Here is a 13,524-nt window from a genome sequence, read left to right as displayed (position 1 = left end):
TTTTTCTAAAGATAGTTTATAAAATAATCTGCTCTGTGCCTTATGTATCTCACTGTTTTAGAAATTAATTTAAAAATGTAGCTTGTCAAGCTTTCTTACGCTTGCTAGAATCCATTTCCAGTGGACTAACCTATGTAACTTTTGGAAGAAATATACTTACCTATAGATTCACGCACACATATAATGCCCGCAGATGTGCATGTATAAACATACCCATACCTGTGTGTGTTTACTTGTATAGTCATAAAACCAGGTATTATTCATGATGAATGTGAGTGGGAATGTGTGAGCATATGGGAATGGACGTGAAGAGTGTACATAGTGCTCCCCCCTGCACATGGTAATATTTCTTGAATACAAGGCAGTGATTCCCGCTTGCTACTGTTCATCTCATCCTTTCAGGTCGTTCTCAAGAATACCCTCATCTGTTTCTCTGCCACAATTTATATTTTTCCAGTAATGTTAAGTTAATCATTCTGTGATGGACGATGCTGAGAGTGAAAGTCCCTTTGCTAAATGTCCCTTTGTGGTGGCTACTGTTTGTTTAACAGACTACCTCAAACCTGATGGAGTAAGATAACAATCATTATCATCAATTCTCAGAATTTGGAGGGTGAACTTGGCTCCATGATGAAGTTCTCCCTCCATGATGAAGTTCTCCATAATGATAACAAGCATTATTATCAATTCTTAGAATTTGGAGGGTGAACTTGGCTCCATGATGAGGGTCTCCTGTGCTTGTTGTCTGATGGAGGCAGTTGCAGGCTTCCGTATTCACACATTTACTGGCTGAGGCAGGCTTCAACTGGGGCCTCAGCTGAGGCTGTTGGCCGGAACAGCTATTGGTGGCCTCCTCTTGCGGCCTGGGCTCCTCTCTGAATGCAGGCTGGCTTCTAAGAACAAGCGTTCTGAGAGAATGCCAGATGGAACTGGTCACATTGCTTCAAAAGTCACAGTGCAGGTTGTTATAAGTGAGTCAGTTTAGTCTCTCTTAGGATTATTGAAGAATTAGTCTCCACCTCTTCAGGGGAAGTGTTTCAAAGAGTAGACTGTGGTTTAAAACCGCCACAGCTGCGTATAGCCTCTTCCTCTGCCACCAGGCCTGCTGCTTTGACATTCTTCCCAATTTCAGTAAGTGGCTCCAGCAGGCCAGAAACCAGGGAGTCAGCTTTTTGGTCTTATTATAAAATCATGTGGTTTTTCTCCTTCAGTTTTTGTTGTCATGAATTATTTTACTAGCATATTTCTTCTTGAAGCTAATCCATCCCTATATTCTTGGACTTTTTGTCACCATGTTCCAGTCTTTCCTGGATTTGAATCCATTAATATTTTAGTGTTTTTGCAGCTTTTTTCAGGTGATCTGTAACTTTATGTACTGTCTTTTTGGTTTGGAAAAAGCAAACTTTTGGAAAGCAAGGTTGAAAGCAAAATTCTATGAAAACAACATAAAATGAATTGAGAAGCTTCTCAGTTTTCTATGATGTATAGTAGTTTTGATAATGTAACATGGTATTTTTAAAGGTTAGGTGAATTTCAACTGTGAAACCAGTGAAGCCTAGTTTAGATTTTCAGTTATTTTCACCATCTCCTTTGTGATTCCTGGTCTTTTAAATTTTTTCACCTGTACTTAAAGGCCATGCCTGACTAATTGAGAGTAAGGACTGAGTAATCCTAGAATTTTGGGTCTCTGCTTAATGAAAGCTATTATACTATTTTTCTTTAGCTTTTTGGTCAATGTTATATTTTAGGTGTGGACAGTGCCTGTTTTCTGTGGAGGTTATGTTCTTCAGTAGGTTACTTTATGACTGTTTTTATAGATCTGAGTAACATCAGTTATAAAAGGTGACATTTGTATATTATGCTTCACTTTTTACAGAGTCCTCTTGAATACTGTTCTATTTTATCCCATAATAGCAAGTAATAGTGTTGCTGGGTCAGCTTCATAGATAAGAAAGGAGAACCTCATAGGACTTAAGTGATGTGCTTCAGGTTACACAACATCCAAGAAGGAGGGCTAGGATTGGAACTCTCCAGACTTCACATTCTGTGGTTGAGAACCAACCTCTGCCTTAAAGGGGAGAAGAAAAAGAAGTAAAATTGACAAGTGAAAATTAAAGATGATGCTTCCCAACTTTTACCTGTTACTGGCATAGGTATTTTTTCTATCTTGGGTGTTAAAACTTTTTAAAAACTTCATATTTTTTTTTAATTGGAGAATAATTGCTTTACAGTGTTACATATCTAGTTTTAAGGTAAAGGATCTCATTACCTTGGATAATATATGCCAGTGTTCCAGGTTTTTAAATAAATATCTATTTACCTTATTTTTGACTGTGCCGAATCTTCGTTGCTGCATGGGGGTTTTCTCTAGTTGCAGTGAGCAGGGGCCACTCTTCAGTGCGGGGTGTGGGCTCCTTGTCGTCATGTCCCCTCTCGTTGCAGAGATCAGGCCCTAGGGTGCTGGGGCTTCAGGAGTTGTGGTACCCAGGCTTAGTTGGCCCGAGGCATGTCGGGTCTTTCTGGACCAGGGATTGAGCTTGTGTCCTCTGCAGAGCAAAGTGGATTCCTTTTTTTTCTTTTTTTTTATAGCAAAGTGGATTCCTAACCACTAGGCCACCAGGGAAGCCACCGTTGTTTCAGTTTTAAAAGTTCATAATTTTAATGTTATTGCCTTAAACTTCATAATCATTGTTTCTACTGAAATTCTGCTTCTACTTTAATCTTCAGAAATAAAGAAATCTATTTACTTGACTGTGTGCGGTGTTTTTACATCCTAATAATAAGTCTTTTCTAAGAATTTGTGACTCTTGTGCCTTTTGTTGGATAACATTAAGTATTACACTGCTGTTCACCGCTTGTTATTAAGTTAAAAATTGCCTAACTCCAGACCCTTAGCTCTTACTGATATCATTATAAATACTTATTTTTGAAACCTATAGACATTAAAATGCAATAGGAAAATTTTTGCTGGAGTGTAGTTTGTTTTCATGTTGAAAATGCAAGAAAGTCTGATAAAGATAGGTAAGTTATGAACAATGTAGAAAGTGTGAAAATGCTGTCATTATAATAGAGGAAATCACAGAAGTAGTGTAAAACACTGTGGTATGTACTACTTTTAGAATCTACGTGTTATTTATGTCAGTAATTCCAGCACATCTTAGTCGACTGATTGACCTATGTGTATGATTTTACTTATACGAAAGTTGGCAATAAATGTTGAAGCTTTAAAAAAAATATTTTATTGTAATGTACTTCTGGAGATCATATTTCAAAAATAACTTAAAAATTGGGGAGGGAGAACTCTTCCAAAAAAAGAAAACCTAAAGAGCTAGGTAGATGCAGGGAAAATGCGAGAAGGGATAAGAGTGAAAAAGAGTTAAAAAGCATCAATCTTTTAACAAAGAGAAATACTGAGTTTGCTTAGGAGTTGCTAGAATTGACCCATGTAGAAAAATTAATGTCATATATTAGCGGAACAGAGTCTTTGGGGTCCGGAAATTCCTGGGTTCTGCCACTTCTTGATTATGTGACCCTGGGCAAATCACCTAAGTTTTCTGAACCTCAGAGTTGCTGAGGTTAATGTATTTAGAAGTGGTATAGGAGGTGGCTAGTGCTATTTCAATGTTGTTTTTTTTCTTTTTTTAACTATTATTCCTGCTATTTTCTTTTTTTGACTGTGAGATTATGGGCAGATAAATTCTCTGAGCACAGCAAGTGGGCACACAGAGCGTGTTCACATATGGTGACTTTCTTACCTCATTTGTGTTGCACACATTTTCAGAGTCTCCTTGGTGCTCTTGTTTTGTGCATCAGTCTCTGGATGATATTTATCAGTCTTTTCTCAATAAATACAGGACTCCAAGAATATGACGTAGTAATAATTTATATGTTATACAACTTATAACGTAGGACTACAGATAGCAGTGATCATCCTCAGTGGCATTCTGTAACTTGTTAAATTGTATTATGGCTATAAAAATGTCATTAGTTTGTTTTAATAGTTACCTTTTTTTTTGAACCCTTTCCTTCAGATACAGAAGTTTACAGTGAGTTTTATCCTGTGCCGCCTCCTTACAGTGTTGCTACCTCTCTTCCCACGTACGATGAAGCCGAGAAGGCCAAAGCTGCTGCGATGGCAGCTGCAGCAGCAGAAACATCTCAAAGAGTAAGACAGTATTATTGTTTCCTTTTGAGAATAATGTCTAAGATAGTTCTCTCTACATGCATTTTTAAAAAAATTTTCGTATTTTCTGTACTGCTGCTCATTTGTGTCATTGTGTTTTGACACTCTCTGAGTGAAATACACGTTCTGCATTCCTTGACCTCCCTCATTTCTGTTTCTGTTGGTCTTTTCCTGCACCCTGTCTCAGATTGTGGTCATCTCGGTGTTCTCATTACCAATGATGTATCATTTTCTAAACTTGATTTCAGGCATCTCATGCACTAAGACTTATCCCTCCGACCCTTCCCCCTGCCATCCCTCTGACTTCCTCATTCAAGTTACCCCCACCCCGTTGACCTCTTCACTGTTAATGAAGTGTCTTTAGTGTCTTTACTTCCTTTCTTATGTAGTTTAGATTCTGTGGTCCATAACTATAATTATAAATCATTATTTTCTATTCATTCATCCAGTCCAGTGACTCTATGAGTGAACTCACAGTAGGTTAAAACACTCACAGGTAAGTCTGGATCTGTCTCTTGTGGACTTACTGCTCCCTTCTCCTGGGTCCTGGTGTGCACAAGGTTTTGTTTGTGCCCTCTAAGAGTCTGTTTCTGCAGTCCTGTGTAAGTTCTGGCAGCTGTATGGTGGGGTTAATGGCAGCCTCCTCCAAGGGGGCTTAGCCATACCCAGGTCTGCTACACCCAGAGCCCCTGCCCCTGCAGCAGGCCACTGCTGACCCATACCTCTGCAGGAGACACTCAAACACTCAAAGGCAGGTCTGGCTCAGTCTCTGTGGGGTCTTCTGGTGAGCACAAGGTTTTGTTTGAGCCCTCCGAGTGTTTCTGGCAGGTATGGGGTTTGATTCTAAATGTGATTTTGCCCCTCCTACCATCTTGCTGGGGCTTATCCTTTGCCCTTTGACATGGGGTATCTCTTTTTGGTGTCTGAGGAGGCCTTACAAATGGTTGCCTAAGGAGGCCTTACAAATAGCTGAGAAAAGAAGAGAAGCTAAAGACAAAGGAGAAAAGGAAATATATACCCATTTGAATGCAGAGTTCCAAAGAATAGCAAGGAGAAATAAGAAAGCCTTCCTCATCAATCAATGCAAAGAAATAGAGGAAAACAATAGAAAGGGAAAGACCAGAGATCTCTTCAAGAAAATTAGAGGTACCAAAGGGCTATTTCGTGCAAAAATGGGCACAATAAAGGACAGAAATGGTGTAGACCTAACAGAAGCAGATGATATTAAGAAGAGGTGGCAAGAATACACAGAAGAACTATACAAAAAAGGTCTTCATGACCCAGATAACCACGATGGTGTGATAACTCACCTAGAGCCAGACATCCTGAAATGCAAAGTCAAGTGGGCCTCAGGAAGCATCACTACGAACAAAGCTAATGGAGGTGATGGAATTCCAGTTGAGCTATTTCAAATCCTAAAAGATGATGCTGTGAAAGTGCTGCGCTCAATATGCCAGCAAATTTGGAGAACTCAGCAGTGTCCACAGGACTGGAAAAGGTCAGTTTTCACTCCAATCCCAAAGAAAGGCAATGCCAAAGAATGTTCAAACTACTGCACAGTTGCACTCATCTCACACGCTAGCAAAGTAATGCTCAAAATTCTCCAAGCCAGGCTTCAAGAGTACATGAACCGTGAACTTGTAGATGTTCAAACTGGATTTAGAAAAGGCAGAGGAACCAGAGATCAAATTGCCAACATCTGTTGGATCATAGAAAAAACAAGAGTTCCAGAAAAACATCTACTTCTGCTTTGTTGACAATGCCAAAGCCTTTGACTGTGTGGATCACAACAGACTGTGGAAAATTCTTCAAGAGATGGGAATACCAGATCACTTGACCTGCCTCCTGAGAAATGTGTATGCAGGTCAAGAAGCAACAGTTAGAATTGGACATGGAACAACAGACTGGTTCCAAATCAGGGAAGGAGTATGTCAAGGCTGTATGTTGTCACCCTGCTTATTTAACTTATATGCAGAGTACATCATGAGAAATGTCTGGCTGGATGAAGCACAAGCTGGAATTAAGATTTCTGGGAGAAATATCAATAACCTCAGATATGCAGATGACACCACCTTTATGGCAGAAGATGAATAAGAAGTAAAGAGCCTCTTGATGAAAGAGAAAGAAGAGAGTGAAAAAGTTGGCTTAAAACTCAACATTCAGAAAACTAAGATCATGGCATCCAGTCCCATTACTTCATGGCAAATAGATGGGGAAACAATGGAAACAGTGAGAGGCTTTATTTTTTTGGGCTCCAAAATCACTGCAGATACAGTTTATAATAGCCAGGACATGGTAGATGCCCATCAGCAGACGAATGGATAAGGAAGCTGTGGTACATATACACCATGGAATATTACTCAGCCATTAAAAAGAATTCATTTGAATCAGTTCTAATGAGATGGATGAAACTGGAGCCCGTTATATAGAGCAAAGTAAGCCAGAAAGATAAAGACCATTACAGTATACTAACACATATATATGGAATTTAGAAAGATGGTAACAATAACCCTATATGCAAAATAGAAAAAGAGACTCAGATATATAGAACAGACTTGTGGACTCTGTGGAAGAAGGCGAGGGTGGGATGTTTCAAGAGAACAGGATTGAAACATGTATATTATCTAGGGTGAAACAGATCACCAGCCCAGGTTGGATGCATGAGACAAGTGCTCGGGCCTGGTGCACTGGGAAGACCCAGAGGGATCGGGTGGAGAGGGAGGTGGGAGGGGGGACCAGGATGGGGAATACATGTAAATCCATGGCTAATTCATTTCAATGTATGACAAAAACCACTGCAATGTTGTAAAGTAATTAGCCTCCAACTAATAAAAATAAATGGAAAAAACAACAACAACAACAAAAATCACTGCAGATGGTGACTGCAGCCATGAAATTAAAAGACACTTGCTCCTTGGAAGAAAAGCTATGATAAGCCTAGACAGCATATTAAAGAACAGAGACATCACTTTGCCGACAAAAGTCTGTTTAGTCAAAGCTATGGTTTTTCCAGTAGTCATTTATGGATGTGAGAGTTGGACCATAAAGAAAGCTGAGTGCCGAAGAATTGATGCTTTCGAACTGTGGTGCTAGAGAAGACACTTGAGAGTCCCTTGGACAGCAAGGAGATCCAACCAGTCAATCCTAAAGGATATCAGTTCTGAATATTTATTGGAAGGACTGATGCTAAAGCTGAAACTACAGTACTTTGGCTACGTGATGCGAAGAACTGCCTCATTTGAAAAGACCCTGATGCTGGGAAAGATTGAAGACAGGAGGAGGAGGGGACGATAGAGGATGAGATGGTTGGATGGCATCACCGACTCAATGGACATGAGTTTGAGTAAGCTCCGGGAGTTGGTGATGGACCAGGGAAGCTTGGTGTGCTGCAGTCCATGGGGTCGAAAAGAGTTAGACACAACTTAGCAATTGCACTGAATTGAACTGAACTGAGGTTAAAACACACACACAAAATTTACCAGGCCTTCAAACTTACGTTTGTCAATTCACTTCTTTTTTTCCTGTCCTTTGAACACATGCCACCCCAGAATTTGGGAATGATGGTCAAAGATTCCAGCGCCCGTTCTCCCCCATCTTCCCTGTCTTAGTAATCGAGTCAGTGATAGATGCCTATGTTATTTCCTGTTCTGGTAAAGGAGTGGCTATCTCGGTAATAGGGAGTGAGATGTATGTATGCTGTTATTCTTCAGTCATGTGAAAAGTGGGGAATTACTTACATTTTACCACGGCTGCAAGCAAGGCTAGAGTTTGTTACCTTTTTTTTCTTGCCTTAGACTTTAGAGGTGTCATTTCAAATTTTTGATTCATCCCCATTTTGTTCAGGAAAAGAACACAAAATATCGTGTCATGGAGGAAAGCTCGAATGAGGTGAGGGGCCAAAGTGGGGAGGAATGTGTTTGTATGTATTCTCACCCTGCCACCAACAGGCCAGCTCCCAGTGAGTAGGTTGTCTGATGGTTGAGTGGTTGGGTTTCTTTCATCAGCCAAAACCATCTCCACACCTTCTCCCACTCCCATCCTCCAGCACACACAAAGTTAAACATCATCATAAGTAGTTTTGGGCACATACGTAAAGATAGTAAACCGCAAATTTATTATTGATGCATTTTCCATCTGAGAGTTAAGTAAGTTTTTGTTAAGACCGTGGCATAAATATAGCTCAGTCAGTAAGGATTTTTGATGTTGGGAGGAGAGAATTATAGAGCAGGAGGACAGATCTGTAAGGTGTGGAGTTTTTATCAGGCATGTGTGTTTATGTGCATGTTTGTATATACATGCACACACTCTCTTGGTGACATGGGACAGTGGCTCCTTCTCTCAGGGAATGTCTCCCTGGGGACTTTGGGAATGGTAAAGGTTTTTAGGGCTTTGCCGGTGGCTCAGATGGTAAAGAATCTGCCTGTAGTGCAGGAAACCCAGCTTCGATCTCTGGGTCGGGAAGATCCCCTAGAGAAAGGAATGGGTACCCACTCCAGTAAAGGATGTTAAGGACCTTATGTCTTCTGTTGCCCTAACTTCCACTCTATTGGATCAAAACTAAAGAGAAAGTAGGAATCATTAAGTCTTGTTCTCTGTGTCTTGAGATAGAAGTGATTTTACCTTTTGGAGAGAAAACTGAAGTGTTACTGTTAGAACCCTTCACTGTCGTCATTTCCAGTGTCTTGTTTTAGAAAGTAATGTGATTCTCTGCCTGAATTGGAATATGCCCATAAAGAAAAGTTTTCTGTTTTTACTTGTTTCTGAGACCATTTTAACTCTAGCTTATGAAGATGTGGAAAATTTTAAGAAAAGTAGAAACAGAGTTGTGCAAAGAAACTACCTTTGACCCTTGTAAAAAATCTTTCAAATTTGTCTGTTTCTATCCCCCTGCTCCAGCACCCTCTTTCTGCAGATGATCATCGAGTATGAGTTTCTATACTTGATTCAGATAAAAAACTGGTCTGATTAGCACTTGAGTACTTTGAGTTGTAAATAAATCTCAACTGGATTAACTGAAAGTTTATTTCTTAAACCCAGTTTCATTGGGGGAATATAGGTAGTCAGGACACTTGGAAACAATACTTTTTCCTACTGTTTCTTATTTTTATTGTGTAGGGTTGCAGGTATGATTATGTGATGACTCAGTAGATTTACTGAAATGCATTACCCATTTTTAATATTTCTATGAAAAATAGAACTAAAGAGCCTCTTGATGAAAGTGAAAGAGGAGAGTGAAACAGTTGGCTTAAAGCTCAGCATTCAGAAAACTAGATCATGACATCCAGTTCATCACTTCATGGCAAATAGATGGGGAAACAGTGGAAAAAGTGGCTGACTTTATTTTTCTGGGCTCCAAAATCACTGCAGATGGTGATTGCAGCCATGAAATTAAAAGGCTCTTACTCCTTGGAAGGAAAGTTATGACCAACCTAGACAGCATATTAAAAAGCAGAGACATTACTTTGTCAACAAAGGTCCGTCTAGTCAAGGCTATGGTTTTTCCAGTGGTCATGTATGGATATGAGAGCTGGACTATAAAGAAAGTTGAGCACCGAATAACTGATGCTTTTGAACTGTGGTGTTGGAGAAGACTCTTGAGAATCCCTTGGACTGCAAGGAGATCCAGCCAGTCCATCCTGAAGGAGATCAGTCCTGGGTGTTCATTGGAAGGACTGATGCTGAAGCTGAAGCTCCAATACTTTGGCCACCTCATGCAAAGAGTTGACTCATTTGAAAAGACCCTGATGCTGGGAATGATAGAGGGCAGGAAGAGAAGGGGACAACAGAGGATGAGATGGTTAGATGGCATCACCGACTCAATGGACATGGGTTTGGGTGGACTCTGGGAGTTTGTGATGGACTGGGAGGCCTGGCGTGCTGCGGTTCATGGGGTTCCAAAGAGTTGGACACGACTGAACGACTGAACTGAACTGAACTGATGAAAAATATTTGAATTTCACATAATTCACTTTATAAAACTTTTAAACATGGCTTGCCACTTTGTCTCATCTTATAAGCATCTAGTGGATAGGATTCATTTTTTTGTACGTTGTTTAAAATTGTATGTGAGTACAATTTTGACACAAAAGCTAGCACTTGATAAATTATGCACAACCCCAAGATGATTTCTAATACCTAGCTATTACCTAGCACATCCTTGGTGTTTAATAAATAATAGTTAATTAAGTTAATGAATGCTTTTTTAAAAATAGCCAGTGTGGGAAATTAGAAAGAAAAAATACTATTGTTGTCCTAAGACAGCTGTTTAAATTTTTTCTTAATTTTAGGGCTTCTAAGTCAATGTTTAATGTAATTGAAATTATTGTGTAGCTACCATGTTTTATTTTTTTAAGCATTTTATGTATTTTCTGTTACATTAATGGTTGAGTGAGATTCCATGGAATCAATATACTCTTAATATAGGGGCCATTCCTCTCTAGTGAACTGTTAGAATCTTTTCAAGAGTGTGTTTTCCAATGTTAATGTTGTAAAGGACGTCTTTGTGTATATGTCACCTATCTTTGTAAAAATGATGTCCCTATGGTAAAATCTCTTGGACTGCTGTTTCTGAAGAATATGAAATATTTATATGCTTGCCACTTTATTGACAGTGTTTTTTTGAGCTCCTACTATGCTTTAGCGTTTATTTCTTGAATTAGCTTAAAATGATACAAAAATTTATTAATATGTATTTAATCATTGTTAGTGATTACACTGACCATCAGAAGGTGGCCTTGGAAATATGATTGCAGAGTTTAAGGGATCCTTTTGCCTAAATAATGAGTAGTGTGGTTTTGAAAATCTTTTTCCTTCAGGAAAACAACATAATGTAGTGAGACAGCCATGCTTGGATGGAAAGAACTTTGGTATCCTGGGTTCACGTCCTGCCTTGCCCTAGCTAATTATGTGATCTTGGGCAGGGCACTTAGCTTCTTTGAGCTTTGTCTGTACCAATAAAAGTTGAAACAAAACACCCAGGAGAGATAACATGTATGTAACATGGAGATTAAATATTTGAAGATCAGGTCATGTCATGTATTTGTTAAAAATTCTGTAAGACCTCCTAGTTTACTCAGTAAAACTCAGGGTCCTTTCGTGGACTCTCTGACATTTCTTCCTGTTTGCTTTCAGTGGTTTCAACCATGTCAGCTTCCTTGCTATTTCTGTAACATGCCAGGTCTGATTCTATCTTAGGACCTTGGCACTGGCTTGTCACTCTGCCTGAAACACTCTTCTATGAGATATCTGTATAGCCACCGTACCTTACCTCTCCTTTAAGTCTTTGCTCGGTGTTGCCTTAATGAGGCCTGTGCAATCTCCATCTTTAAAACAGTAACCCTTACTTAATATTCTAAACATCCTTTCCCTTTTTTTTTGTAGAACATTTACACCTTTTAATAATTTTATAAGTAACTTATTTATTATATCTTTATTTGTTCTCTGGTTCCCCTCACTGGGATTTAGGCTTCAGAAAGACAGACATCTTGATTTTATGTATCCCACGTACCAGGAAGTGAAGTCTTATGTAGAATGGGTGTTCTGTCAACAAAAATATTCAATGTTTGTTGAATATTAGAGGCAATTAGTGATAACAGACTTTATGTACTTTCAGAGAAATTTCTCAACATTTATAAGCAACTACACTAATGTATTTGTATAATTTTTGTACACAAAAGCATTGTACTGTACAAATGGCTTTCACTTAATATATTTTGGAAATTGTCATTTATTTTTAAATATTTGCTGTTTGAATTTAATTGCTTTTGATATACAATAATTTATATCATTGGTCTCAGAATTATCAATGGTTTGAGATTTTACCCTACTTGCAAGCTGTCTGATTTGCTTGTCACAGTTTTGTGGATGCTCACAAAAGACATCAGACAGAAACTTTATTATTCACAGCAGCAGTGAGTAGTCAGAGTATTATCATTTGCTCATGACAGTTTCAAGTCCCACAGGGCAGCTCAAACAAGGCCAAGCGATGCCTCTACTTGGAATGTGGAACCCTAAGTTTAGGCGAACCCAATATTTTCTAATGGTCAATAAGCACACAGTCAGTCATGTCTGACTCTTTGTGACCCCATGGACTGTATAGTCCAGGAATTCTCCAGGCCAGAATACTGGAGTGGGTAGCCTTTCCCTTCTCCAGGGGATCTTCCCTACCCAGGGATCGAACCCAGGTCTCCTGCATTGCAGGTGAATTCTTTACCCGCTGAGCCACCAGGGAAGCCAAGAATACAGGAGTGGGTAGCCTATCCCTTCTCCAGGGGATATTTCAGACTCTGGAATCGAACCGGGGTCTCCTGCATTGCATACAGATTCTTTACCAACCGAGCTATCAGGGAGCCCTCCTCTGAAGGGAGATACAGTTTGTCCCTCTCAAAGCTGTATACTGTATAAACATCCTTGAAAAGATAATAGACAGGCAGTGCCTCTACCTGGAAGATGTAGAAACACCGAAGACTCACAGATAATTGTCTCCTGACAGTAGCCCACTGCTCATGGGAATTTATATTGTATCTAATTTTTTATCCTTATTAACATTGCTGCAGTGAATTGTCTTTACTACATCGTTTCCTACAAGTGATTTTCAAGAGCTGGAGTTACTGTGTCAAAAGATGTATACATTTTAATTTTTGATAAATATTGCCAGATTGCCAGCCGTGGAGTTTGTATCAGAGTTCACTGTTGATTATGAAAAATCCTTTCTCACTTTGACACTAAGGTAGCAGTGTCACATCTTTCTTTTGTGATATCATTTTCATTAATACAGTGTTACTCAATTTTTATCTTTTTTGTGTTCTCTTTCAAAGTTACTCTTTTCAAGGGTGCCCATGAAAACTAATAATTACTGACATTTTTTGAGTGCTTATTATGTGCCAGACATTGTACTCATTATCTCATTTTGCTTATTCACTACATTGAGGACATTAGACTTTATAATAAATTTTTATCTTTTCACTCAAGGTAATAAAGTTGTAATTAGGTTAGTGAACTATTCTAATGGTGAATTTTTTACAGATTCAAGAGGAAGAGTGTCCACCAAGAGATGATTTCAATGATGCAGACCAGCTCAGAGTGGGTAATGATGGGATTTTCATGCTGGCATTTTTCAGTAAGTAATATTTCATTTCCAGACCTTTTTCTTGCAGGTGTTAGTTGTGTGTGTATTTAAAGCAGTGTAGACAGTGAAGAAAGACAGGTGTTGTCAGTGTGTCTTACATTGTTTAAAATGTAAATTGCTCTTGATCTTGAACTAACTATGATCTTATGTTATGATGCAAGTCCTCAAATTTGTTCAACACCTACCAGGTAACTTTATATAGCAGTTATTATGC

At 39.0% G+C, this 13,524-nt stretch overlaps 1 protein-coding gene across 1 annotated transcript in view; it reads left to right on the top strand.

The window, feature by feature from the left end:
- The window catches only part of NDFIP2 (Nedd4 family interacting protein 2), a 71,810-nt gene that overhangs the window by 35,501 nt on the left and 22,785 nt on the right, over positions 1–13,524 (top strand). Inside the window, exons 3-4 of the mRNA XM_020881010.2 lie at positions 4,032–4,165; positions 13,208–13,301. Of these exons, the coding sequence (XP_020736669.2) occupies positions 4,032–4,165; positions 13,208–13,301 (228 nt within the window). The remainder of the gene's footprint in view (positions 1–4,031; positions 4,166–13,207; positions 13,302–13,524) is intronic.

The sequence above is a fragment of the Odocoileus virginianus genome, chromosome 8 (assembly GCF_023699985.2).
Source record: "Odocoileus virginianus isolate 20LAN1187 ecotype Illinois chromosome 8, Ovbor_1.2, whole genome shotgun sequence".
NCBI lineage: Eukaryota > Metazoa > Chordata > Mammalia > Artiodactyla > Cervidae > Odocoileus > Odocoileus virginianus.
Note: the sequence above shows the minus strand (reverse complement) of the source record. Positions and strands in the feature narration are given on the sequence as shown.